The sequence below is a fragment of the Pteropus medius genome, unplaced genomic scaffold (genome assembly GCF_902729225.1).
Source record: "Pteropus medius unplaced genomic scaffold, Ma_sr-lr_union100, whole genome shotgun sequence".
Taxonomy (NCBI): domain Eukaryota; kingdom Metazoa; phylum Chordata; class Mammalia; order Chiroptera; family Pteropodidae; genus Pteropus; species Pteropus medius.
In genome coordinates this window covers 1,684,065-1,709,356 of record NW_024346771.1, presented here as the reverse complement: position 1 = coordinate 1,709,356, position 25,292 = coordinate 1,684,065, and the positions used below count along the sequence as shown (strand labels likewise).

Genomic DNA, 25,292 nt, shown 5'->3' with positions numbered 1-25,292 from the left:
AGGCTGGTAGGTACATGGTAGAGAGTAAAAGTAGGAGACAGATGAGGACTAAGCTTGTATAGTAACCAAGGGGCAGATGGAAGAGAAGCCAGGAAGAAAGATGCTGTAGAGTTTGAACCAATTGGGCCAAGGAGGAAGAGAGAACAGCTTAACTCTGCTGTCCTGGTCTTGTGGGTTCACAGAAGGTGAAGAGGCAGAAATGGGCAAGTTAGGGGAAGGAGCTGGTTTGTAGGAGAAAATCACAAGTATGGTTTAAAACTGATGAATGAATGAATCTCTCATCATTAATTTATTTATCATTGACAACACATTATGTTTTTGCCATATTGAGTTTGAAGGGTCAGTATGTCATTTGGCTAGAAAGGTCTTGTAGACCCAGTACGTTTTCAAAAAGTAGTCTGCACAGTTAAATTTATACTTCCTATCATTCATAAATCAGTTGACTGTAAAGTAAAAAGTCAAAGGAAACTACCCAGAGAAATTTTTGCCTAGTCTTCACTTCATGATAAATTTTTGCCTAGTCTTCACTTCCTGTGCGACAAGTGACACTATCATTTGGTAAGGGAAGTTATTTTGCAGTAAGTTATACTGCTGAGTAATCTGTCCTGTCTGTTGTTTCAACAAAGAGAATTGCCAGGTGCAAATAGGTCATACTGAAGCTATTATCAATTGTGTTGATAATATTGTATATTTTAGAGATGTTTTTAGGAAGCCCTCATACCAAAAGTAATCATATGACTTTTTAAAATAATTTTGTGTTTGCAGCATTAAAATATCAGTCTTAATTTTTTTCTTATAGGCCTTTTTTAACAGTGATTTTGACATTTTGTGGTTCAAAGTCTTAATTTTCACATATTTATTTGTAAATTACTTTTTTCTGTCTAGTCTTTCCCTTTGCTTGACCTTTCTGGTTGCAAGGCCCAGAGAGCAAAGCTTTTCCTGTAACAGCAACAGTTTGGCCAGAAAGAGTCATTGGACCAAAGATAAATATGTGCAGTTAACACTGGGATACTTTTGAGGAGGATAAAGATAACAAAGAAATTTCCTCTAAAACTATTCTAGGCACACCGAGAAAAGCAAGCAAGCATCACGATAAATCAGCCCTTAGGGTTGGGGGAAACATTTGTGGTATACTATCAATTATTCTCCATTGTACAGAGAACGGGGATTCATGATTTATACTTCTCTATTATGACAGGTCTTGGCTATTAGTACTGAGTTGGTCCTGGGGAATCTCAGGCTTGGCAGTGAGTAGAATAAGGCTATTGGGATAGATTTAGCTACTTTCATCCTAAACTGTAGTTAAGAGGTCTTCTCTTGTTAATAAAGAAACTTAACATTTTCAAAATTTGTTTTAGTTGTTTTCTTCTACTTTTGTTCAACTTTTTTGCAGAAAATTGGCCTGAGAAATGATTTTAGAAATGTCTCAAGACTCTAAGTATCCCCCTGCCTTTCTTTTGTTACAAAGGTATTTTTTATTTTATTTTTCTCAGTTTTATTGAGATAAATGACATAAAAGATTATATTAGTTTGAGGTGTACAACATAATGATTCTATGTTTGTATATATTGTGATGACCACAATAAGTTTAGTTAACATCCATCACCTCGCATAGTTACAGATTTTTTTCCTTGTGATGAGAACTTTCAAGATTTTCTCTTTTAGCAGCTTTCAAATATACAATACAGTATTATTAACTGTAGTCACCATGTTGTATATTACATCCCTGGGATTTACTTATCTTATAACTGGAAGTTTGTACCTTTTGACTTTTTTCATCCATTTCCCCCACCCATCATCTCTACAACCAATCTCTTCTCTTTCCATGATTTTTTTTCAGATTCAGTATTAATGAGACCATGTAGCATTTGTCTTTCTCTATCATATTTTACTTAACATAGAGTCCTCAATGTCCATCTATACTGTTGCAAAGGGCAGAATTTCTTGTTTTATGGCTGAATAAATTTTCATTGTGTATTTTTTTATTGCTTTATCCATTTATTTATTTGTTTCTTTCTTTATCCATTTATCAATTTTCATATTTTGGCTATTGTAAATAATGCTGTAATGATCTCTTCAAGATCCTTATTTTAATTCCTTTGGCTATATGCCTAGAAGTGGATCATATGGTAGTTCTATTGTTATTTTTTCAGGAGCCTCATACTGTTTTCCATAGTGGCTGCTCCAATTTACATTTTTACCAACAATGCACAAATGTTCACTTTTCTTCACATCCTTGTCAACATTTGTTATTTCTTGTCTTTTCAATATGAGCCATCCTGACAGGTGTGAGGTGATATTTCATTATGGTTTTGGGTTGTATCTCTATGATAATTAGTTCTATTTTATTTTAATTTAGTCTTTGAACAAAATAGATTGTCCTCATTCATTTGGTCATTCAACAAGTATTTTTTATTAGACATTCATCATTCTTCAGGTATTTGTTCTGGTGCAGCAAGTATAGCGGTGAACAAAACAAAGTCCTTGCTCTCATGGAGCTTAGTGTTTAGAGGAGATAGACAAGGGAGAGTCCAGCGCAAGCATTCATAATCTAATGTCAGGCAGAGACAAATGCTATGAAGAAAAATTAGCAAAATGAGAGACTGGATAGGGAAATGTATTTAGATATGTCCTCATTAGTAACTTATACAGCCTGGGAGTAGGATCTACATTGGCTAGCACAGGAGGGGTGCACCAATCAGAAGGCATGGAAACAAAAAGGAAGCAGTGCATTTAACTGGCTTGTCTCCTGTTGCCATTTAAGCCTTTCTTGAGTTAGAGGTCTTTCAGATGTTCTTCTCACATTCATTTCTGATTATAAGACTAACTGAATACTGTCTGATTTTTGGAGTTCTGCCTCATGTGGTAGTGTATGGAGCGGGAATGTCCTGCAAATGCAGGTATTCTTCACCTTTCTTTTTGCACATTGGGTTCCCAGAGAAGTGGACTCTGAGTTGTAGTTTAGCCAGCGGGATGGTTAAGTGCCCTTGAGATCAGCACCTTATGAATGGAAGAATAAAGCCTGAGTGGGTCAAGGGAGAAGTTAAGCTGTGATGTAGGCTAACTCCTTGGTATGCTCTGGAGTTAGAAGGCTCTTCAGAGTCATCCACAGTTGGGCTGAAATGGCCTGACCTCTAAAATACCAAATCATTCTGTCTTTGGATGTGGGCCATTCTGCAAAGGGGGTGACCTTGGATGAGGAGGCAGCTCTTTGAAGTCTTGGCAATTCTGATGCAGCTGACAGCACTGTTAGCAGCAGGGGCAACAAGGCTTTCATCGAAGGGAAATCCCAGTATTCAACAAACTGACTCTCATAAGAGAGGAAAAATATTTTCTTCTATCTGTGTAGGTTCTAGACTAGGATCTCTGTAATGACGGATTAACAAGAGAAAAACAAACAAAAGTTTATTAACATGTTTATTTCATATGTACATAGGACAAATATAGAGAATGAGTAACCAGTGAAGTAATACCATCTTCTGCTAAAATAAAGAATAAAAGGTGTGGGAATGGCAAGTTTTAGGAAGGTGACCAGGAAAATTTGTACAGTAAACAAAAGTTAGGTTGTTATGCAGATTTAAGTCTATGCCTCTTCGTTGATAAATTTCTTATGATTTAGTCATCTTTCTCTTCTTAGTATCAACAGCCTTAAAAATGGTGATTTCCTTAATGGACATTTCCCTTACAGAAAGATAACTTCTAGTCTATTTTCAGAGCTTCTCTAGTGTATCCTGTTTCTCAAAATAATTAGCTAAAATTAATCCTTATGTCTAAAAGGTATATTTTGGAGGAGCCATATTCTGGTTTTCTCTCCCTTCCATAGGCTGGAAACCTGTCTATACATTATATGCTCAAGAATAGTACCAAAATGATGAGTTAACACTTAAGTGGAGTAAAATGTTGCTGTGGAGTACTAGAGGGGCCTTGTCCTGGCTCTTGAGATTGATTATTTTTCGAATATCCAGGAGTTTTGCAAGCCTGTTGTTAAACCATTGGAAGCTTGAAGTGGGTCATGATAAAAGTATTTACACCACAGAAATTGTCAAGTGCTGCAAATCAGAGCTTGTGGCCTTTTTTTTTTCCTCCAGAGGTATGGATTACCAGCATACCACTAAATATATGCCCAGATAATTGCATTGTTAGGAGAATTTGAAATATCCAAACATCTCACTTTTTACCTCACCAAATAGTCCTTTTCCTACATGCTGATTGTCTTAGAATTCCACAGTTAGAGCTTCATATGTTTAGCTTAAGCTCTGACTACCTCTAAGGTGAAATAGTGAAGTATATAAAGTTCTTGACTTAGTCTGTTTGGGCAGCTGTAACAAAAATACCGGAGCCTGGGTGACTTAAAAAACAAATGTTTATTTCTCACAGTTCTTGAGGCCGGAAAGTTTAAGATCAAGGTACCAGCAATTTGGTGTCTCATGAGAGCAAGCTTCCTGGATCATACATACATGGCTGCCTTCCTGCTATCTCCTTTCATGGTGGAAAGAATGAGAGAGCTCTCTCAGCAGAGTTTCTTTTATAAGAGCAGTAATCCCATTCATGAGGGCTCTATCCTCCTGACCTAATCATTTTCTAAAGGCCCTGCCTCCTAATTCCAACACCTTTGGAGTTGGATTTCAATATACGAATTTTGAGGCAACACGAATATTCAGTCCATCGTAGTTTTGAAACTAAACTTGTAGCTGAATCCTACCTCTGTCACTTCTAATACTGAGACCTCAGACACAATAACTTCTCATATTTTTCTTTATTTATAAAACGAGAGTTAATGATACCCACTTTAGAAGATTGCTTTTCAAAATAAGTGAGAAAAAAGTTATGATTAGTGTTAGGCATGCTATAAATATTACTCTTCTTCCTTAATACCTGCCCTTGACAGGCATAAATTTTCTTCTTGGGAAGAAGTTTGAGATGGGCATAATAAAGGAAGTTTGGTGGTGTTTTTTAATGCATCATTTTCAAGGTGAATGCGCCATTTGAAAAACACATCATTTTAATTTTAAATTAGGCTGTTTAGCATCTACCTTTTGCTGATTTCAGCACCTCCCCTCTACTCCCAAATCCCCTCAAGCCTGCCTGCTGTGACTGTGGTCCTTGCTGACTTAGCCCTCCCCTATCCAGCTCCCCTAGGCCGGTTGCTTCCTGGTAAGGTCTTGTGATAGGGAAGCTACATGTACACTTCAAAGCTAAAGCCCAAAAGATAATGTAAACTCAGACAAATCGTAAGGCAAAAAGAAACTGCTTTCTATGGTTCTGTATATTCTGAGTGCTAGAAAGCAGTTTCTTTTGTCTTTAAAATTTGTTGGCCAAGATTAAAATCAATTCCAGATTGAGGGAGGTGGGGGAAATTCACTTCTGATGCACAGGCTTTCAATTGTGTTGGATGCCTTTTGCAATTCTTACCTGGGTACTGAAGAATGAATACTCTTGGTGTTATGGGAGACCAGGCCCTTCTCACACCCACCTGTTATTTTCTCTTCCCCTCACACAATGAAGGGCAGACCCACAAGTCACCAGCAGCCACACCAAGTTATATGTAGTCAGTTAAAGACCAGGAGTCTGAGAATCTAGGGTCAGAAGTAGGAAACCATATCATTTGTGTTTCAAATTGGGACTCTTGAGAGTGAAGAGAGGCCTGATGAATAATTAGGCCAGGACAACAGACATTTCCTGAAACTGTTCTGGTCAAGTTGAAACCAGAGGGCAACCGAGTCCAGAGCTGCCTGCACCGCTCAGGCAATAGACTGACACAGACAATTTGAAATATTTAGAATAAACGTTTGAAATATTTAGAATAAACGTTTATTGTCAGAGCACTGGTGATCTGAGAAGGCAGCAGGTTATCACCTTTAAAAACTGCCTTGCCTTCTCAGTCCAACTTAGGGTATGTAAAGGAAAATCTGGGCATTATTCCAGGAGCTACATGATGATTCGGGGGACGGGGTCAGGGGGAGGTGGGGAGGGGACTGTCATGATTCATAGAGTTGTTCTTCCAGCAATGTGGTCCTCCAGAGCTGTCAGCAACCCAGGAACAAAGATGGGAGTAGTCTGGAAAGAATGTTAGATCAGAAGGATTGTAATCAGTAAGCATAAAGACCTTAATCATAAGTTTCAGGGCAACTTTCTATGGCAGGGGATGTTCCAAGCTCTGGGTCAAGCCACTGGGAACAATCTATTGTTAAGCCATAGGCAAGGAAAAGAGAAGCTGGGGACGCTCTGAGGCCTCTACTATAGAGGTCCCAATTGGGCCCTGCTTCAAAATCAGGATGTATAGTTACCTCAGCAAAGAGTCACAAAGGCAACAGAGATAAGTTCATCCGTCAAGAATCTCACACAGAAACACAGGAGACTTTCTGGTCATCAGTGACTAGGTGCTGTGGCAGTGATCTGGGAAACCTAGGTTTTCCAGACCCTGGGCCCTCCTGCATGTCTGACAGCAGTGGGCATCCAGTCCAGGACACTGGTGTTTTTTTTATACAAGAGAACAGAGCTGGAGCCCACTTTATGTATTTACAGCTAATGAGGACACATCCAGCTGTGAAGTGGATGACCTGAACCCACAGGTAGATGGAAGATTGAATAATGTAGTTAAAAGGGCAGCCCTTGGAACCATATTACTTGGTTGAAATGCCATTTATCAGCTATGTGATGTTGGATGAGATAATTAATTTCCCTATGCTTTAATTTCCCCGTTTGTAAAATGGGATGTTCCTAACTACTTTGTAGGGTCATTGTGAATTGAAAATGAGAAAACACATGTAAAGCACTTAAAATAGTGCCTGGCTCATAGTAAGTACTCAAAATATATTAACTGTCAGTTCTATCATGATTGTTACCAACGAAACAATGGACTCACAATTAGAAGCCAGGGTTTGAGTCTAAGTTTTGCTACTTACAAGGTATGCGACTTTGGACAAATCACTTAACTATATGAACCTTTCTTTGTTCTAGCTTTGTAAAAATAGGATAGTCACAATACTTACCTCAAAGGATTGTTGTGAAGAAAAAAAAAGAGACTATGTATGGAGCCACTTTTAAAACCATAACAGACTATGAGAATGTTAGTTATTATTTGTATTCTTAATTATTATGATTGACAGGTGTACCAGTCTACAAGTGAGGAAGACAGAGCTGAACTTCAGCTCTGACTAAGTTATGACTGTGCATTTCCTTTTCCAAGGCAGTTTGTTATTTACAAAGGCGTTCCCTATCACATTGTCCATTTCAATCTCACCATTATTCCATGAGGTGAACAGATATCATTCCATGTCTCAGAGTAGAAAACTGAGGCTCTGTAAGCTTATGCGACTTGGTCATGATTGATCTGTAGCAGAACTGGTCTTAGGACCAGGTCTTCTGACTGAATTCAATGTTCTTTTCATACCTCCTACTGCTAAATTAAATATTTAGAATTATGTAAATGTTTTGTTCTCAACTTTCCACTTAATTTTGCCTGGAGTTGTAAATACTACCTCCAATCAAAAATGACAAATATAATCATTTTTGCATGTATAATGTTCACAATAATGTATTTCTAACTTTTGAAATTTTAATTACTTGAAAAATAATTATAGTTTTGTGTTATAATAATATTTTCACAATTTCTTAGTGATTAGTTATGATTATTAAATTTTTATCTGTAGTGTTCTCCTTTCTCTGTTTCTCTGTAATTTAGTTCTGCTTCTACAAACTTAAATGCTAAATGTATATATTTTAGTGATACACTGTTTTTAACCATTAACATTCATAATACTAAATATTCTAGTTGAGAGGGGCTATTCTCAGCCTTCCAATAATTTGAGAATATAATGAAAATAACTTAATAAATTTGGATATGGCATAGGTTAACCATTTAACAAACATTTATTGCTCATCAGGCTCATTATGCATCAGGCCCATTCAGATATTTTATCAAACTGAAAAATCATAACAAATAGGGGCCCTTAATTCTTAACTTTTCCTTAAATATTATTTTTTGATTTTTAAAAGGTTCTATTCTATTTCAGATGTTCATCATTCTTTGTAATTTTAAAAATATATGTGGTTTTTATTAGTAATTTTATTACATTTGTGGTATAACTGTCTATAAGATACTTTATAAGATGTTCATTTGAGGACAGGAAGGTTGCTGTTTTTTTAAGGAAGAATTCAAATAATCTTGTAACATTACATAACCACTGTAAATTTTGCTAAATTTCTATCCAGTCTTTATACATACATTTTTCTATGTATTTTAAGTCTCTAAAACTTTGTAATTTGCTTTATTAATGTGTTATTATACCTTAAACCTTTCCTCAGGCTTTTAAAAATGCAGAGTGGTAGGTATAAATGTGCTTGATTTTTTTTTTGAGTTGTTTCTTCATTTTTACTAGTTTACACTAGTGAATAACATTTTAGTAAAAACCTACCTGTATAAAGCTTTTCCTATATTTTGAATTATTAAATAGCTTAGCTATTGGATAATAGATATCAAATATTCTCTAACTAAATGTTTTATGAATCTTTGAAAAATGCTAGATAATTGGAACAATTGGCTATCCATGTGGAATAAAAAAAATAGATTCCTATTTCACATCACATAACAAACTTGCGATGGATTAAAAATTTAACTGTAAACAGTCAATTATAAAACTTTAGGAGAAAATATATTTATGATATCAGGATAAGGAAAGATTTTTTAAAGATGTTGCAAAAGCTGAAATCATAAGATAAAAATAGAATAAATTATAAGGTAATCATAAGGTTAAAATAGAATAAATACATTAAAATGAAAAACAAAGCTTTTTCATGGAAAAGGCACCATTAACAAAGTTAAAAGACAAAGTTAAAAAATTTAAGAGGTGAGAAAATAGAATATATTTGAAATGTAAATAACCAAAACCATATCTTATGAAGAATTAATCAACAAGAAAAAGTTATACTGGGTAAAAGACATGATCTAAAAAGTCACTAACAGCCAAAAAACAGAAAAATAAGCTCACTTAATTAGTAATAGCAAATGCAAGGTAAACATTAATGTGATATCAGCTTATACTTATCTGACTGGCAAAAATTAGAAACTTGTCAATTGTCAATTTTAAGTGTTGGCTAGAATGTGGGAAAATGTTCTTATACTTCCCCGTGGATGTGTAAATTGATGTAACCACTTTAAAGTAACTTGGCAATACCTTACTAAAGTTGAAGATTCATATACTTTAACATCCAGCAGTTCTACTTCTATGTGTTTTCTACTTCTAGAGAAACTTTCACATGTATGCAAAGATTTTAGCATAATATCCTCTGCATTATTTTTAATAATTGCAAAAAGTTAGAAATAACCTAACTGCACTACTTCTCTTGTTAAAGAAGGGGAAAAAACAGTAATGATATATTCAGCTAATAGAAAACTATACAGCAGTTTAAGTGAATGGAGAAAGTCCACATGTATTAATATAGATAAATCTTACAATGTTGAATGTAAAAAGAAGGATACAAAAGAATAATTGTTAAAATTCCATAAAATTTAAAAGTAGACAAATAGTACTAATTATTGCTATGGATGCATGTATATGAAGTACAAGAATATAACCATGGAAAGAAAGAACACTATAATTTCAGGCTATTGCTTACTTCTGGAGAGCGGTGGAGATCTCTGATACATCATTTAAAACTTGTTAGAAACAAAATTAAGAATATAAATATAATAAAAGAGAAACAGCTCTGGTTTAGGATTTCTAAATTCAGTGGTGCCTCTGAGAGCCCCAGCGACTTTTCATATGCCTCTTGAAATTTCTGGGGGACAATATGAGCTCAGAGTTGTAAACAGTTTTTGGCACAGAAACCTTCATTCGAAGAAAATTTGAAAACCCTGCACAGTATGTGAAACAGGTGAAATCAAAACTGCTTAGGCAGAAACTGGAGGGCAGATCCGGGATGGGTGCCAGTGCAGTCATTCCCATTTCCTTTCACCACCACCACCCTCCACAGAGGCTGGAGACTGGCAGATATCAGTTTGCAAAACCGTAGATGGGTGACCTCTAAGGCATCTTCTCCCTCTGACAGTCTGTGCAATTATGGCACTATATATTTCTTAAATATCAACCTACATGAGATAAAGCTTATTTCTCAGATGAGTGCCTGCCACACACAAGGGCTCTGTAGGAAACATCTGGAGGAACTGAAGAATTTTTACTGTGAATAGCCATTTCCTGATGTGGCCATTCCACATATTTGAATGTTGATAGTAGGATTTCTCTTCATTTTTAAAAAACATTAATTCATTACTTTTTTTGCTGCTTGGATCACTTCCTTACCTCCCTAAACTTATACCCTCACCATTCTATGTCCTCACCTGCTCTCCTGCTTTCTTCTCTGTGGCCTTCATCCTTTTGTTTCCCTTCTCCTTCATTCCTCCATTTCATCCAAGGGCCATTTATCAGGTTCCTGACAGAGACTGCAACTCAAACTTCCAAATGAGGGTCCCAGAGCCCACAGTTTCCACATTCTCATCACTCATATTTTTCCTTAACCCTCAATATCTACTTTTTGGTTGAAATAAATTAAGAGGATCTACAACCACTTCATTATTATGAAATCCAGAGGATTTCTCCTGGGTTCTTTCAGTCATTGACATTAGAGTTAGGTAGGTAGAGTTAGCTACTCCTCAGTCCTTCCCTCAGTCAGCCAGGTCCAAAAACACAGGCTCATTTTTTTTTTTTATTCTTGCTTCTCCCTCTCTTTTAATTTATTGAACTTCAGAGAAATAATAAAGTATTGGGAAAAAGTATGTCCCAAATGCAGTCCTAAGAAATCAACTTTTCTGATCCCTATTGCCTCTGTCAAGTCAGTTCCTCCCTAATCATATTCACTCTGTCACTCATGTATGAGCAAAAACATAGGTTCCTTCTGGTTTTTTCATTTTTGTCTCTCTGTCTCAGCTACAAGCCCTGCTAATCTTCTTTGCCATATGACTGGCTTATTCTAAGTACATACGTGTTGAATGAATGGATGTCTTCCGGGTTTGTTCTTGTCCTTCCATTCTGTTACAGCTACCTTCATTCACATTGCCCTTACTGTGTGCTCATTTTGGTAACTGCAGCCTGACAGTGGTTTCCCTTCATCCAGGCCAATCTTGAGCCCCCTCCAAACTAATCTACCTAAGGCATCATCTTTTTTAAAAAAAAGAAAATACCTTTAATTTATATTTTTGAATAGACAATACATTTATGGTTCTCAAGATTCAAAAGTTACAAAAGGGCATGTTGGAATCTTGAAGGAGTCATTCAATATCATCTCTTTTGCTCACCTGATTTTGTAACTAGATGAGACATAGTGTAGGAGTGAGAAAGATGAAGATCAAAAGCTAGATAAAATAAGTAGGCTTGGTCTGTGAGCTGGCTTACTCATCTTCTACTCCAGAAGTAGAACGACTTACTCATTCAGCCACAGAGTCTTCCTGCTGGGCTCTGCTCTTGTAAAAGCTTAGGAATCAGAGGAGCCTGGGGCATCCACTTTGAGCAAGTAGGCTGATTCCAACACAGAGAGAGAGGAGGCTGAGCTGCTCACACTCAATTCCTTTCCTCCAACTCACTGATGAGACTAGTTACTCTGTGTTCCTGCGGAGGTGTGTGTGAGGTGGGACCAAGGCCAGGCATGTTAAATCCTGCACAGCACTCCCTAGCTGGTGTGTTGATGGGTTACAGGTGTACCACAAGGTATTGATCCCTTCATTCTCAGCCCAGGATGGTCAGAACCCTAGTCTCATCTTTTCAGCTCTGAGTAGTCTCATCAGGACCCTAATTTCCCCAAAGTTTGCCCCATTTACTCATATAATTAGTTTCTGTGTGTATTATAATGACAAAAATGCTGGGATGAACTGCTCTAAGCAGTGGTCATCGCTGTAAGTATAGATATTTTGCCAAGGCAAAGTAAGCCATCCCCTCACTAAGTACACACAGAAAATCCTTTCTCCAATCCCCAAACCCCTTTCTGCCATCAAGTTCTCTTTATCCTCCCAGGAGGCAACCAATAATATATATTCAGTTGTAAATTTTATACTCTCCTGTTTTTATACAAATCATGGAATAGGCCAAACGTTTTAACAAATGACTCCCAAATCTCAATGTCATAACACAATAAAGTTACTTCTTGCTCATGTCGCAATCCATTATGGCCTTTGGGCCAGTGAGGGGAGCATTATGGTCTTCTGTAGGAGCCATTAATTACCTTAATATTTTTTAATCTGGTGACTCTACCTGTCCCTAGGGATTTGGCACCTCTGCCAAACGCCTCTCCATGAACCAGTGAAGACAGGAAGACAGGGAACACTGAAGATCTAGGGGAGTTTTAGGCAGTAGGTTTGGAAATTATTTGCATTACTTCTATCCACATTCTATTGACCAGACCACTGCCATATGGCCCCACATGACCACAAAGAAATGTAGTCTAGGTGTCTAGTCAGAACAAGAGAGAAATGGGTATGGTGAGCCCATAGCAATTTTTGTTATACGTGCCAGACTTGCTGTTCTACACCTTGTTTTTCTGACTTGATAACAAATTTTAGTGAGCAACCATATTAATTCATAAACAGTTTCCTCAGCCTTTCTAACAGTTACATAGTATTGCATAGTAATTTACATGTTATCCCATAATTTATTTAACCAGTTCATGGTTCTATCATCCTGAATGCCTTCTTCTTTTTTACCATTCTTTCATCTTCAGTGAATGATCATGCCCTTATGTCATTTCACACATGTACAAGCATATTTGCAGGACAAATTCTCAGAGGAGCTGTTGCTGAATCAAATGGTATACACATTTAACATTTTCATACCTATTGCTAAATTAGATTAATAAAAGGTTATGCAGATTTATACTCCCCAAAGCCATTTTATTGTTTAATCTGCTTGTGTAAAATAGCTCTACTTTTCTCCATGTTTGAATGAATATAGTTTAAATCCATCTCCACTGGGTCAGAAAAAGGTTCATAGTCTGGGTAATATTCACATGCCAGGCCTTATACCTCCTTTTTTATTCCTCAGGATCCCTATGTATCTATTTCTGTCTCCCAAGTGTGCCTTCTACCTCCTGTACTCAATCCTTTGCTTCAACGGTTTCTTTCACTTAGCTTCAAGTACAGCCAATACTTCTTGAGAAATAGTCATAGCTGGGTACCAAGCAGAATCTTTTGCATCTGTTATTACATTTAATTTACCAAAGTAACTCTAGGATGTAGGCCTTTGCATGCTCATATTGCAAATGAGGAAACTGAGGTTTAGAGAGGTTAAATATATAGACCAAAATCTTCTGATTAGTATCTTCCATGTTTTCATCAGATGTTCTGAATCTACTTTTTCTTTCTCCTTCTTCAGTGCTTCTCACATCAAAGAATAACTTAGGACAGAGGAAAGGAAATGCATATCCTTAAGCTGTGTCTATGTGCATCTCAAAGCTGCCTGCCCTGAGGGAGCCTAGGTTTCTTTGAAGTGTCCTATTTATATTAAAAATAAATACAGATTTTGAATTTCATTTTTTAATACAGCTGCATTTATTTTAATACTCAAAATACTTCAAATTACTTTCTATAAAGTAGAACTGAAACTCCAGGAAACTCCTAGTTTCCTCTGCGGCTTAGTGAACTCTGGCCCACTGTCCCCAGGGCAGACAAAGGAGCAAGGTTCTGTATGTTGATGCCCCATGGATAGGCTGCTATTCATCCTTCAAAATCCAGTTCATTTACTGTTTTAACATGAAGCTTCTCTGTATGGTCGACAAGTCCAGGTTGCTGTCACTGTCCTAGAGAACTCTGAAATATAGCTTAGTCCCCTGACTTGTACTGAAATAGCGGTGTCTTTTCTTTCTTTGACCATGACCTTCATGGATTCACTCTACCTATCACGTATCTTTAAGTACTTTGCACCTAAGAGGAGGCTTGTTAAGTGTTTAACAAAGCTTCGAATATGATTGAACACATTATTGTCTTAAACACTTTTACTTTTCCAAAGGAACTGGTAATTGTCAAAATAAAGAAAGTCTACTTCTGAGTCTCAACTTCTCTTAAACACTCTTAAATCTTGCTTTAACAAGTTATGTTAGCTTGATGTTCCCTCAGCATACACACATTTGGTTTGCCTATGCATATACATCCAATTCCCAGCCATATCCGTGTCACATTGATTGACACTGGCATGTCATTCATTTCTTCTCTTGTCTTTGGAAAATGGGGATAATTATATTTGCCAGCTACCACTCAGGAATGTTGCCAGAGTTGACGAAACAGTGTTCTTTAAAAGGCCCTTTTGGAAGTAATATGCCCTAGGAATCACAGTTTCCCATTAAGATGGTTATATTAGTGCTTATTTATTTAGTAGTTGAGTAGAACACTGATATTTCTTCCCAGATAAGTCATATTGAGTTGCCAGATGCCTTAATACTCAAGCCAAAACAGAATTTTGTATCTATAATCTTCTGATAAACTTGGGAATTAAACTTTATACATTTCCTTTCTATGCTTGGGCATTTTCAAGTTGATTACCTCTGTGAACATGCCTGGGGTATTCTTAGCCTAATATTGGTGCATATCTGATATCATAAGTAAAACTACTGCACCAGGGTAAACATATTGATATTTTTGTGTCCCCCATATTATCAACTACTTTAAAATTAAAATACCAATATTGAAATATCTTACTGCTTTTATGAAACATCTATAATTCTTTCATCTCAGAATCTCAAGTCGGTTGCTCCAAATTAACAATACCTTGTATAGGATGATGGACCATCTAAAAACTGAACAGTATGAATTTTTAAATTCCAGTAACTGTCTGCAAATGTGCTACCTAATAGCAGCTAGCCACAGATATGAAAAGAAAAAAAATTACTTTCTCAGTTGCACTAGCTTACCATTTTAATTGTTCAATATCTCATGTGGCTAGTGCCTGCTATATTGAACGATACAGTTATAGAACATTTTCATCATCACAGAAAGCTCTATTGGACAGTGCTGGTCTATAAGATTTATATCTTAAAAGACTAGTGTCTTTAGTTGAAATATTTTTACCTTTCTGCTCTTCTCATTTGCTTCTGTCTTAAATATTTCCTCCTCATACTGTAATGAAAGATTTTAATTGCCTTTGGGCTTAAAAACAGTCTCATCGCCAAGGCCATGGTTTGAACACAAAGTCTGAGGAAAATGGCATGTGGGATCACCATCTGGAGGTTAGTACAGTGGCAGATCTAACCATTTCTGAGAAATTGTCTAGATTTGGAGTTACTCCCAGAACTCTGATTTAGCAGTTCCTAAGCTTAGAGCAAGTCTGAAAGCAACACAAATCTGTTTTGTATATACAAATAAATTCTCATATGCTGCATGCCATTCTCAGCCTGCCAGTTTCTTCTGGCTGCTCCAGAAAATACAATTCAATAGCACATTAGTTAACCCGCATACAAGGAATGGGGCATTCTGATTATTGAAATGTTCTGGTTGAGTGATTAACCTGAATTTTACAGAAAAACTGCTGAGGCAAGGGAATTTCTGTCCAAGATGTTATGTTGTGCTACTGTAATTCTGTCTTCCAGATGATCACAGCTGCGTTGCTTCATCCCTCCAGCACTCAGAAATACATCTCTTTGTTAAAATTTTTCAAATATGCAATTGATATACTCTCAAAAACGCCTCATAAAGATAAATCAACAATTGTGTTTCAGACTATCTTAGAAAAAAAAGAATAAACTTAGAAGGAAAAGTAAGATCTTTGTCCAAATTTTACATTTACAACCTTTAAGAGTTTCTGATAACAGGACAGTTTCTTCAAATAGTATAACTTAAAAATATTTATTCATTATTTTATTTTCTTCAGTAATAAATACTTAAAAATGATTACTAGATGTCAGTGCTGCAAAGGCTTTACAAATATTAATTCATTTAATTTTTATAACCACCTCAGAATTAGGTATAACAATTCATATACTCATTTTAAAGATGAAGAAATTGAGTCACAGAGAGCTATGGATGGGCCTTAGTTGATCTATCTACCCGAATGCTCACTGGTACAAGAGGTTGTAGCATCAATGAATGAATAACCAGGTTCGTGAAAGGGGACCCAGCTGAGTTAGGTGACTCTGACTTCCCCTACCTATCCCTCCCCAGCTATTAAGGGAGTCAAGATGAGGGGTGAGTATGGGAAATGAAGATGAGGGAATCTGGCAACATTCAGTTTGGCCCAAAGTAGAAAATAGAGTCAAAGAGGTTTTTCCTAATTTTTACTTAGGATGTGTAAGCATATTATGGGTATATATAATTTATTCCAACTTAGTAGATATGACTCTCAAAAAATTTTTTTTTCAATTTAGCAAGTATATATATTGAGCAATGGGCTAGCAATGGGAGAGACAGAAGCAATACAGAAGTGACTAAGTCATCACTGTGATCCTTGATAATTTCCCACTTAATGGGGGAAATAGTCAAACACAAACCAATAATCGTATAAAGTATGTTAAGAAGCACATATGCTAGAAAGGAGGGTCCAAAATGCTGAGAGAACAGAATGGTCAGTTTTGACTGAGAAATCAAAGCAATTTCAGAGATCTAGCCTCAGAGATGAATAAGAATTCAGGCATAAAAGGGGGAGAACATTAGAAATTATATTTGTGAAGTATAAGCCTCTGAAAAATTTTGATGAATACTATGATGGTAAAAAGAGCTCAGTGGAGATATAATAAATAATGAATGGCAGTGTGTGTGTGTGTGTGTGTGTGTGTGTGTGTGTGTGTGTGTGTGTGTGTGTGTGAGAAGAGAGAGTTTTAAAGCTTAAATGTTTTTATTTTCAGGCTACTCAGCTAATAGCAGAGATTGGATTCAAGAATTTCTACATCTCATTTCATTATAATAAGTAATTTTTTTTGGCCAATTTTATTTTAACTTTGAAATAAGAGCCAATAAACAAATACTAGATAATCAATTTTCACTTTTTAAAATGAGTTTTTCCACAGAGTCTAAAAAATATTTTAAACTTTGGAATAGGATACAGTAGGAAAAACTAAGACTGCATTTCTAAAAATGTTTTATTTTGAAAAAGTTTAAATAAATCCTTGTCAGAAGCTAAAATGTTTGAGCAATACCAATTTCTTTGACCGGAAACACTAAAATAAAATAAACATTTAAAATATGAGGAATGAAAAATTAATCAAAAGAAAAGAAAAAAGTTTACTTCGCTTAGAAAAGTTTCATTGAGGTTCTTTATTTTTATTTTTATTTTTTTTTTGGTTGTTGCTATTAGCTATAAAATGGAATATAGGTTTTACATTAAAAGTATGACTTTACAGTTTATTACACTTATGAATTTCTAAGTTTGCATTTTCTTTTATTTTCATCTCTACTAATGTTAATATGCCTCATACAACCTTAGCAACGGCGACATTAAGTGTATTTTTAAAACACAGTTTTAGTGGCCCAAAGGATCATTTTCCTAACTGAACTTTTGTCTTTTTCTGGCAGATGACGTTTGATCCAGAAATCTTCTTCAATGTTCTGCTGCCACCAATTATATTTCATGCAGGATATAGCCTAAAGAAGGTAAATACACAGTTTTCTTCTTTTCAAATCTGACATGCTTGGAATTAGTCTAAACTTTCTCTGTCTAATACACTGGCTGTTAAACACATGCAGCTATTAAGCCCTTGAAATAAGGCTAGTCTGAATGAAGGTGTGCTTTACATATAAAGTACACACCAGATTTCTCAGACTTAGTATTAAGAAAGAATGTAAAATATCTCAGTATATTTTATATTGATTTCATGTAGAAATTGTCATGTTTTGGGTATGTAGGGTTGAACAAAATGTATTATCAAAATGCATTTAGAAAGTTCAGGTTTACAGTTTCAATGCACTTGCCTGACATTACTTAAATACAGCCTGAATGTGCACATTTTGCAGATTAGTAATTCACATAATAGTGCAAGTGCTAATATCCCCTGTGTTGCAGAGTGAGTCTGGTCTCTATGAGTTTTGAGGCTGCTTTTTCTGCTGCCTACATTACACCTCAGGATTCCTGGACTCCCCTTTTGGGCCTGTCAGTTTCAGCAGCCAGGCTGTTTGTTCCATACTGACCTGATTTTCTTGTGTACTCCAAGCTCCCTCTTGCTGTCAGTCTGGCTACTCAGATCCCACTGGAAGGGAGTTTTCCTAAGCAAGCATTTAAAAGAGTTAGAAGGCTACATTTAGTCAGGTTATTCTTCCTCATCCTCAGCCTCAATACTAGGTATAATTTTGTTGTTGGTTTTTTAAAATAAATTGTTGTAGATGATTAAGGTTTTGTTCCATTGCATTCAGAAGAAGTAATTTAGAGATCCAATAATAAAAGTCGAAAGACAATTTAAATCTTTTAGAATAGTATTTTTAAAATACTAAAGAGTTCAGGGACAACAAAGCTTCTTGAAAACTCTCTTTCCAAAGTCTTGCATGGGCATTGTCCCAGTCCCTTCCTTTCTTAGGTCAGCTGGATATGGTGGTTGTTTCTCTCAATTCTACTTCGTCACCTTCCAGATGTGTTTTTTTTGCCCCTGTTTCTTTGAGAAACCTCTGTCTTTTGCAGTGTAGATCAGTTATGTTTCATTTGTACAGTAAAACCAGGAACTGGGGCTCCAAAAACAAAATTTGCCTAAACACTGAGGGAAGGGAGGGGGGCATAAATGTATTTGTATTTTCTGTTACACTAAGAAAAATGCTAATATATTATTATATTTTTTTTCTCTCCAGAGACACTTTTTTCAAAACTTAGGATCTATTTTAACATATGCTTTCTTGGGAACTGCCATCTCCTGTATCGTCATAGGGTAAGTGACATTTGGAGGAGCTCAAGTTCCAGGAGGCTGTGAGGCCAGTGTGAAATCTGAGAAGAATCTCACACTTCCTAACAATGAGTGGGCGAATTGTCTATTTTTTTTTNTTTATTTTTCACATTTTTACACATTTTTATGACTTAATTCCAAGGCTTTGAAGTCTTCTGACAAACACAAAGTTTCAAATCAAAGCAAACTGGAATTTGATTGCTGGATTGTCTCTGTGAATTTTGGACTGCTGACTTAGGCAATGTGGATAACTTGGCTTGAGTTATGTAAAACACTCTGCATTCTTTTTTGAGGGGAGGAGGATTAAATAATGCAGAGAAGCATTCTGCATTCTTTAACTTCTTTACAGGATCTTCCCTGTATTTGACAGGCGTACAGCAGTAACTATATGTCAGAGGTTTTATTTCTAAGGGAAAGTTTACGAGAGAGCAGTCTGAGAAAGACATCTCCAAATATCAGCAGAGTTGTTTAAAGCTGGGATGGCTTTTCGATTGATATACTATAGAATGCAGACTTGTTTGTTTCTCATTATAGTTTATTGGTTATGCTGCTAAACTCCAAGTCTAACTATATAGACTCTGGCTTGCAGCTCATCATAAAGCAAATGTGGTACAAAATGGTAAAGCTAATCCAATTAACTTATAAACCTATCTGATATATTAAATCTTCACTGCAGAAAACATATCCAAAAGCTATGACTGTGATGGTGTGGATGTCCTACATTGTCTGACACAGCCAACTCTATCTTTGAATTTTACTGTATACAACTGTTATATCCTTAACACAGGAACTAAAGTTGAAAATATACTAGTCATTCATCCAGCCCTTCCCTTATGAAGTGTTAGTCTGTGTCACTGGAAGGCTAAGGAGGTATCACTTACTTGTATCTGAAAGCAGGAGGTGAGAAGGTGTGTTAATTTTTTATTGATTCAAGCCTATAACTAAGGCTACATTATATGAAAATGTCCAGCATGGTTAAAGCAGTGAGAAGCTAAAGATTTTAGCACCTGAAGGGAGAGGTTCATAGGAATGTATATTGGAGAACCTCATCAAGTCTAGACACCTACGAGGCCTTTACGCTGTTTGTGACTGAGAGACACAGTGGTTTGGATCTTCAACTTAGCATGTTTAGGGGAGGGCTTTCCTGTTCTATGGGTATGCTATAGCGAAATAGTCAAACTTTAAAGCTGGCTAGGGCCTTAGAGCTCTGTGTTATTAAAGTCTCTCGTTCTGAAGATGAAGAAAGTAACATCTTGAGAAGCTAATTAACCATCTCGATCTCTGTCAGATTGTAGGGCCATGGTCAGGACAGAATTCAGAACTTACACTCCTAACCCAGCAGGTCTTGCCATCCTTTCTTCTTCTCATTTCTCCTGAATTCTTATACATCCCAATACATTGTTCCTTCATATCAACAGAAGTCTCTGAGATGTGTAGACTCAACAAATGTTCACTGGTTTATAGCAAAAGATTGATCTTTAGCAGTTCTATGTAATATAGGGATAAGAAATTTATAGTGGTTCCAAATTCTAAAGTTGTGGACAATGCTTTTATCAAATTATGGAATAATAAGTTTTCGTTATTACTCTGTTTCCTTTATATAACTGACATTAAGTATATTTAAATGTATGCATTTATATAATATGCTTTCACTATCATGAAAAATCTATAAATCTTTTTTTAAGTATGACAATGTATAATATGTATGTGTCTGTGTCTGATATATAATTGAATTGTTATAAAATTTTTCAGTTAGAGAGATCGGATGATATTCATTTACTAGAGTTGAGAACCTCTTCCAATTGATTTTAAGGATATAATCAATAATTTATAATAGTAAGTGATTCGAGTAACTTTTAGAACCATGTTCTTTGAACTGAGCTTAATCTGAACACCAAAAATGTTTTTGGTGCCTTCTTAATGTACATCATTAAAGTACAGAAGAGATTGATAGTTCAAAGATTTTGGTAGGAACTTATCTAACAAGGTAAGGGAAATCATTAGTGAACTTTAGCTTGGGGTCATAAGGTCAGATTCGTGTTTTAGGAAGGTCATTCTAGTGGCTGTATGAAGGAGAAATTTTAAAGTGGCTGATAGATGGCAGCCAGACCATTTAAGAGGCAGGTTAGAAGTGATGAGGGCCCTGCCTCAGGCAGTAGCAGTAAAAGTGGATGTGGCGTCCTCTTAAGAGGAATCTTAAGAGGAAATGGGGTCATTGAGGGCAAGTGTATAAACTGAGATGGGAAAGTACCTGGGCAACAGCTCTATCTGAAGAAAGGGAATAGGTGACCACAAAAGACCAAGAAGTATTGGGCCCAAGAAAGGTGAAGAAAACCTTCAAGGCATGTATCTGGATGCCAAAGGAAGAAGCAGAGGAATGGTGGACAGTTCTAACACAGGTGAGGTCAAGCGGGATAGGAAATGATGTATCCATTAGATTCACCCAAGAAGATGATGAATGACTTCATGCTTACCCTCTAGAAAAAGAAGGGAAAAAATACTAGCAAATGTAATTGTTTTGGGTACTGTATGATGAGAAGCAAGAATTTATTTATATGGTGTTGATCTCCAGATACGATTTCAGAACTTCTAAAGGAAAGGGATAAACTTGAATTCAGGCCAAACCGACACTTTGAGTGACTCCTGTTTGTATGAGTCACTCATAACTTAGGAAATGACCAGTTATGTTTTCTGATAAGTTAATGGTAATAAGAATAGCACAACAAATATTTATGGAGTGCTTTATATGTACTCTGCCTTTTTAAAAAGTACTTTACATGGATTAATTTATTTAATTCCTCAACATAATTCTATTAGGTGGATACTATTATTACCCTCATTTAACGGTTAAGATAGCTGAGGTTTAGAGAGAATAACATAATGTTAAGTAATGGAGCTCATATGAGTAACTAAATAGTTTGGCTCCAGAGTCAAAATTCTTAATGTCAAAAATGTGTTTTATTTCTGTTTATTATTGGCACTAAAAACAAAATGTAATAAACTAAAAAATAAAATTGTATAAATTAGCCAATATTTACTAACATGCCACATGTTTCATTAACCCTATAAGAGTTCTCACAGAAATGAGAGGTGTTTTTTTTTAATTCCATCCAGAAGGAATTCACAGTTTTAGTAAGAAGAAAAGATGCCTGGGTTTATGCAGATATACCCATACTTGCATGAAATAGACAGGAGGAGGGATTCGGGAGAGTCAGGTAGATAGGACTCTGAGAAAAATATCATAGAGGAGGTGGATTCTGGGTAGTTATTTAATGGAGAGGGATGCCATCAAGTGAATGTGGTGAACACTGTGTAAGGTTCTAAGTTGGAAAGTAAGCTTCACGGAGTGGTGTAAAAGAATTTGGGAACTGAAATGCCGGAGAGTCAGCTGACAGCCATGAAACCCAGAATCAGAAATTTATGAGAATGTAAAGGCCATAAGGAGTGATTGTAGGTCATGAATAAAAATTCAGCTAGTAGTCCATAGTCTTCTATAGGTAAACACTGTAGCTAGTCAAACTTCAGGTTGATTTTAGAGCTAGACTCAAATGTGTTATAGAAATTGAGGTCATTGGTTCCATTTAAATAAAAGAGTTCTTAATTTTTATTAACCACGTCATTTCAGAAATTAGATATAAACAATCTTTCATGTTACATGGGAAAATTTAACAACATCCTTCTGGAAATAAAATCAGAGAAACCTTTAAAAAATTAAGGATTAACTGTTTTTAAAGAATTCAACAAACTTTTCTAGTCCTGTCTCCTATTTTATCACTTAAAAAATATCTTAAAGACATCTCTGTTTTTAAATAAAAGTATTTAAAATATTTCTTTATTCATCTTCTCCATCTTTGGAGACTATTTCTTTACTTTTGACCCTATGTCTCCACCTTTATGTGCCACAGGAATGCATCACCACAATGACAACTACCTAATGCTTCCTGTCAGCATATATATTTAATCCAAAGAAACAATAAATATCCATAAAATGTTTTTTTGAAAAGCAATGAAAGTTATATTCTTTTATTTTTCTCTGTTAAAGATGTGTCAAACACTGACCTGTGTTTATTATGTACATTATCTCACTTTATTCTCACAATGCTCCTATGAGATAGGTACTATTATTATCCTTATTTTACGTAGAAGGGTGCTGAGGTTGAGAATTACCCAAGGTTGCACACTAAATAACTGGTAGTAAATGGCAGAGACAGTCTGACTTCAGAACACACACTCTTAGAATCTCCTTGTCTTCCTTCTGATATAATACTTTACAATTCTTGTAGTGTTTTGCAGTTAATAATGATATCTGCTAGGCAGATCAAGCCCTTGATAATTTCAGATTTTTACATTTATCATTATGGCTAGCAGTTTTGAAAAAAAAATGAATGTTTAAGAATTATCAGTGAATATAATTATAAAGTGGAAAAGGAAACTATCATTTCTTACAGTGGATAGTTGGAGAGATGGTATAAAATCATTTTACTTGGTTAGAATTCCTGGACTCTGGGTAACACACTCTGGGAAACTTGGATTCATAAATGTTAGATAGTTTATATTATTCATACCAACATTCCTGTTATGAATGTTAATTTTTCTATTATGAACCTTAATATACATACCACAAAAGCCATGCCTAACACTGCTCATCCATCCTTGAGGCATAGGAGTAAAGAGGCCCTGGAAGCATTTACTCTGCCCTCTTGTATCATTGTGCCTGCAGACCTGGGGACCATTAGGCCTAAGCGCCCTTGGCGCTGATTCTGGAAATGCTGTTACTCTGTCATTCTAAGAAAAGGTATGGTGAGGCTTAATAGTCTCAAGATGCTGACTCTTCAACCTGGAGGAAAGGACATTTTCTAGTCTAGAACTAAAACCCAAAGACGTATAGTTCATAGAGGGAGGCCAGGCAATACCTCAGTACCTTAAGCTCTAACCCTGGAAAGAGAATGACTTAGAGTAGCATTCTTCACTCAGAAAACATGGACCCTGAGATTATACATAGAAGGACTTCAGGAAGGTTGTGAACTCCCTGAAATTATCCATGAATTTTTAATGGGAGAGCATCTGCATAGATTTCACTGCTTTTTCAGCTTCTCTAGAGAATTATAATTCACAAACACAAAGAGGTAGTTGGGAAAGGAAGGACTTTACATATCTTCATATTTAATTAGAATTGAAGAATTCTCTAGGCTGCATTCAGGGTGGCCATAAAGTCTGGAATTATGCATGCTATCATTTTATCTGAAATGTAATAACCATAACCCAGTTATTATATATGTATGTATTCCTAGACTAGGTCGCCATCCGGTATATATACCTAAGAGTGGAAGTGTCAGGTGTAAAGGTCTACAAATGAATACTCATTTTTACAAAATAATGCCTAATAATTTTCCCAAGAAATTGTACCAATTTTTCGTCTTAATTTTTGGCAATTTAATATGTGAAATGAAACTATATTGTGGCCTTCATCTGTATTCCCCAGATTATTAATGAAGTTTATATTTTCATATGATACCTGCTCAATCTTTTCATCCATTTTTCGACTGAGTTTTCTTATCATATTTTCATTAATTTGCCAAATTTCTTTATATGTTCCACGTGTTAATCCATATTCAGTTATATATGTTGCAAATATTTTCCCTCATTTTTGTCTCATGCTTTTGCTTTGTTCTTGATGAACAGAAGTTCTTAAATTTAATGTAGTCAAATTTATAATTTTTTTCTTTAATGGTTAGCATTTCTGTATTTTGTTTAATAAATCTTTTACCACTCCAAGTCAGAAAGATATTTTCTTCTCAAGTGTTTTAAAGTTTTGCCTTTTGCAGTAAGTTTATTTTCTAGAACTGATTTTTCTATATGAATAAGAAGTGGATATCCAATTAAATTTTTAAAATAAATTTATAAAACTCTGCTTGATTACACTGATTAGTTTCATGTCTGAGAAACTCTGATTCTTCTATTGTTTCTCTTTGTGTATATTTTAATTAGAACAACTCAGGTTGGCAAGCAGTAGCAGAGAGGCAAAGACAGTATTCCCTTGTTAATTCTTATCAACCACAAAGCCCTATATTTTCCCTCTCTTCTCCCATCTATCTTCACTTTCTCTCTTCTTTCTTTCCTCTCTTTTTCCCTCCCACTCAACTATGTTTTCCTCACTGCCCCATGAGACTGTGTCTGGGCTGCTGCTCTCTGAGACTCCATTTTCAGCAGACTGCAAAACAGCAAGGCTCAGAGAGCCTATGTCGAGTCAGACTAGAAGGCCCCATGCCTTCTATGTGCATTCATTTACTCTCTGGATTTGAAGCGGCACAGTAATAACTATCACAGATGTCAAAGGGAAAAATAAATACACTGCTTCCCTTACACAGCCAAATAAGAAGGAAAAAAAAAATCTCTAATCTGTCAAGTACAGCCTGAGCTGCTTAGCTGTGCCGTTTCTCATATCCATATCACAGCAT

At 35.8% G+C, this 25,292-nt stretch overlaps 1 protein-coding gene across 3 annotated transcripts in view; it reads left to right on the top strand.

Annotated features, from left to right (window-relative positions):
- SLC9A9 (solute carrier family 9 member A9) overlaps positions 1-25,292 on the top strand; it is a 505,685-nt gene that overhangs the window by 21,075 nt on the left and 459,318 nt on the right. For all 3 annotated transcript variants that reach the window (XM_039876498.1, XM_039876497.1, XM_039876499.1), the window contains 2 exons: positions 17,483-17,560; positions 18,743-18,819. In XM_039876498.1, the coding sequence (XP_039732432.1) occupies positions 17,483-17,560; positions 18,743-18,819 (155 nt within the window). The remainder of the gene's footprint in view (positions 1-17,482; positions 17,561-18,742; positions 18,820-25,292) is intronic.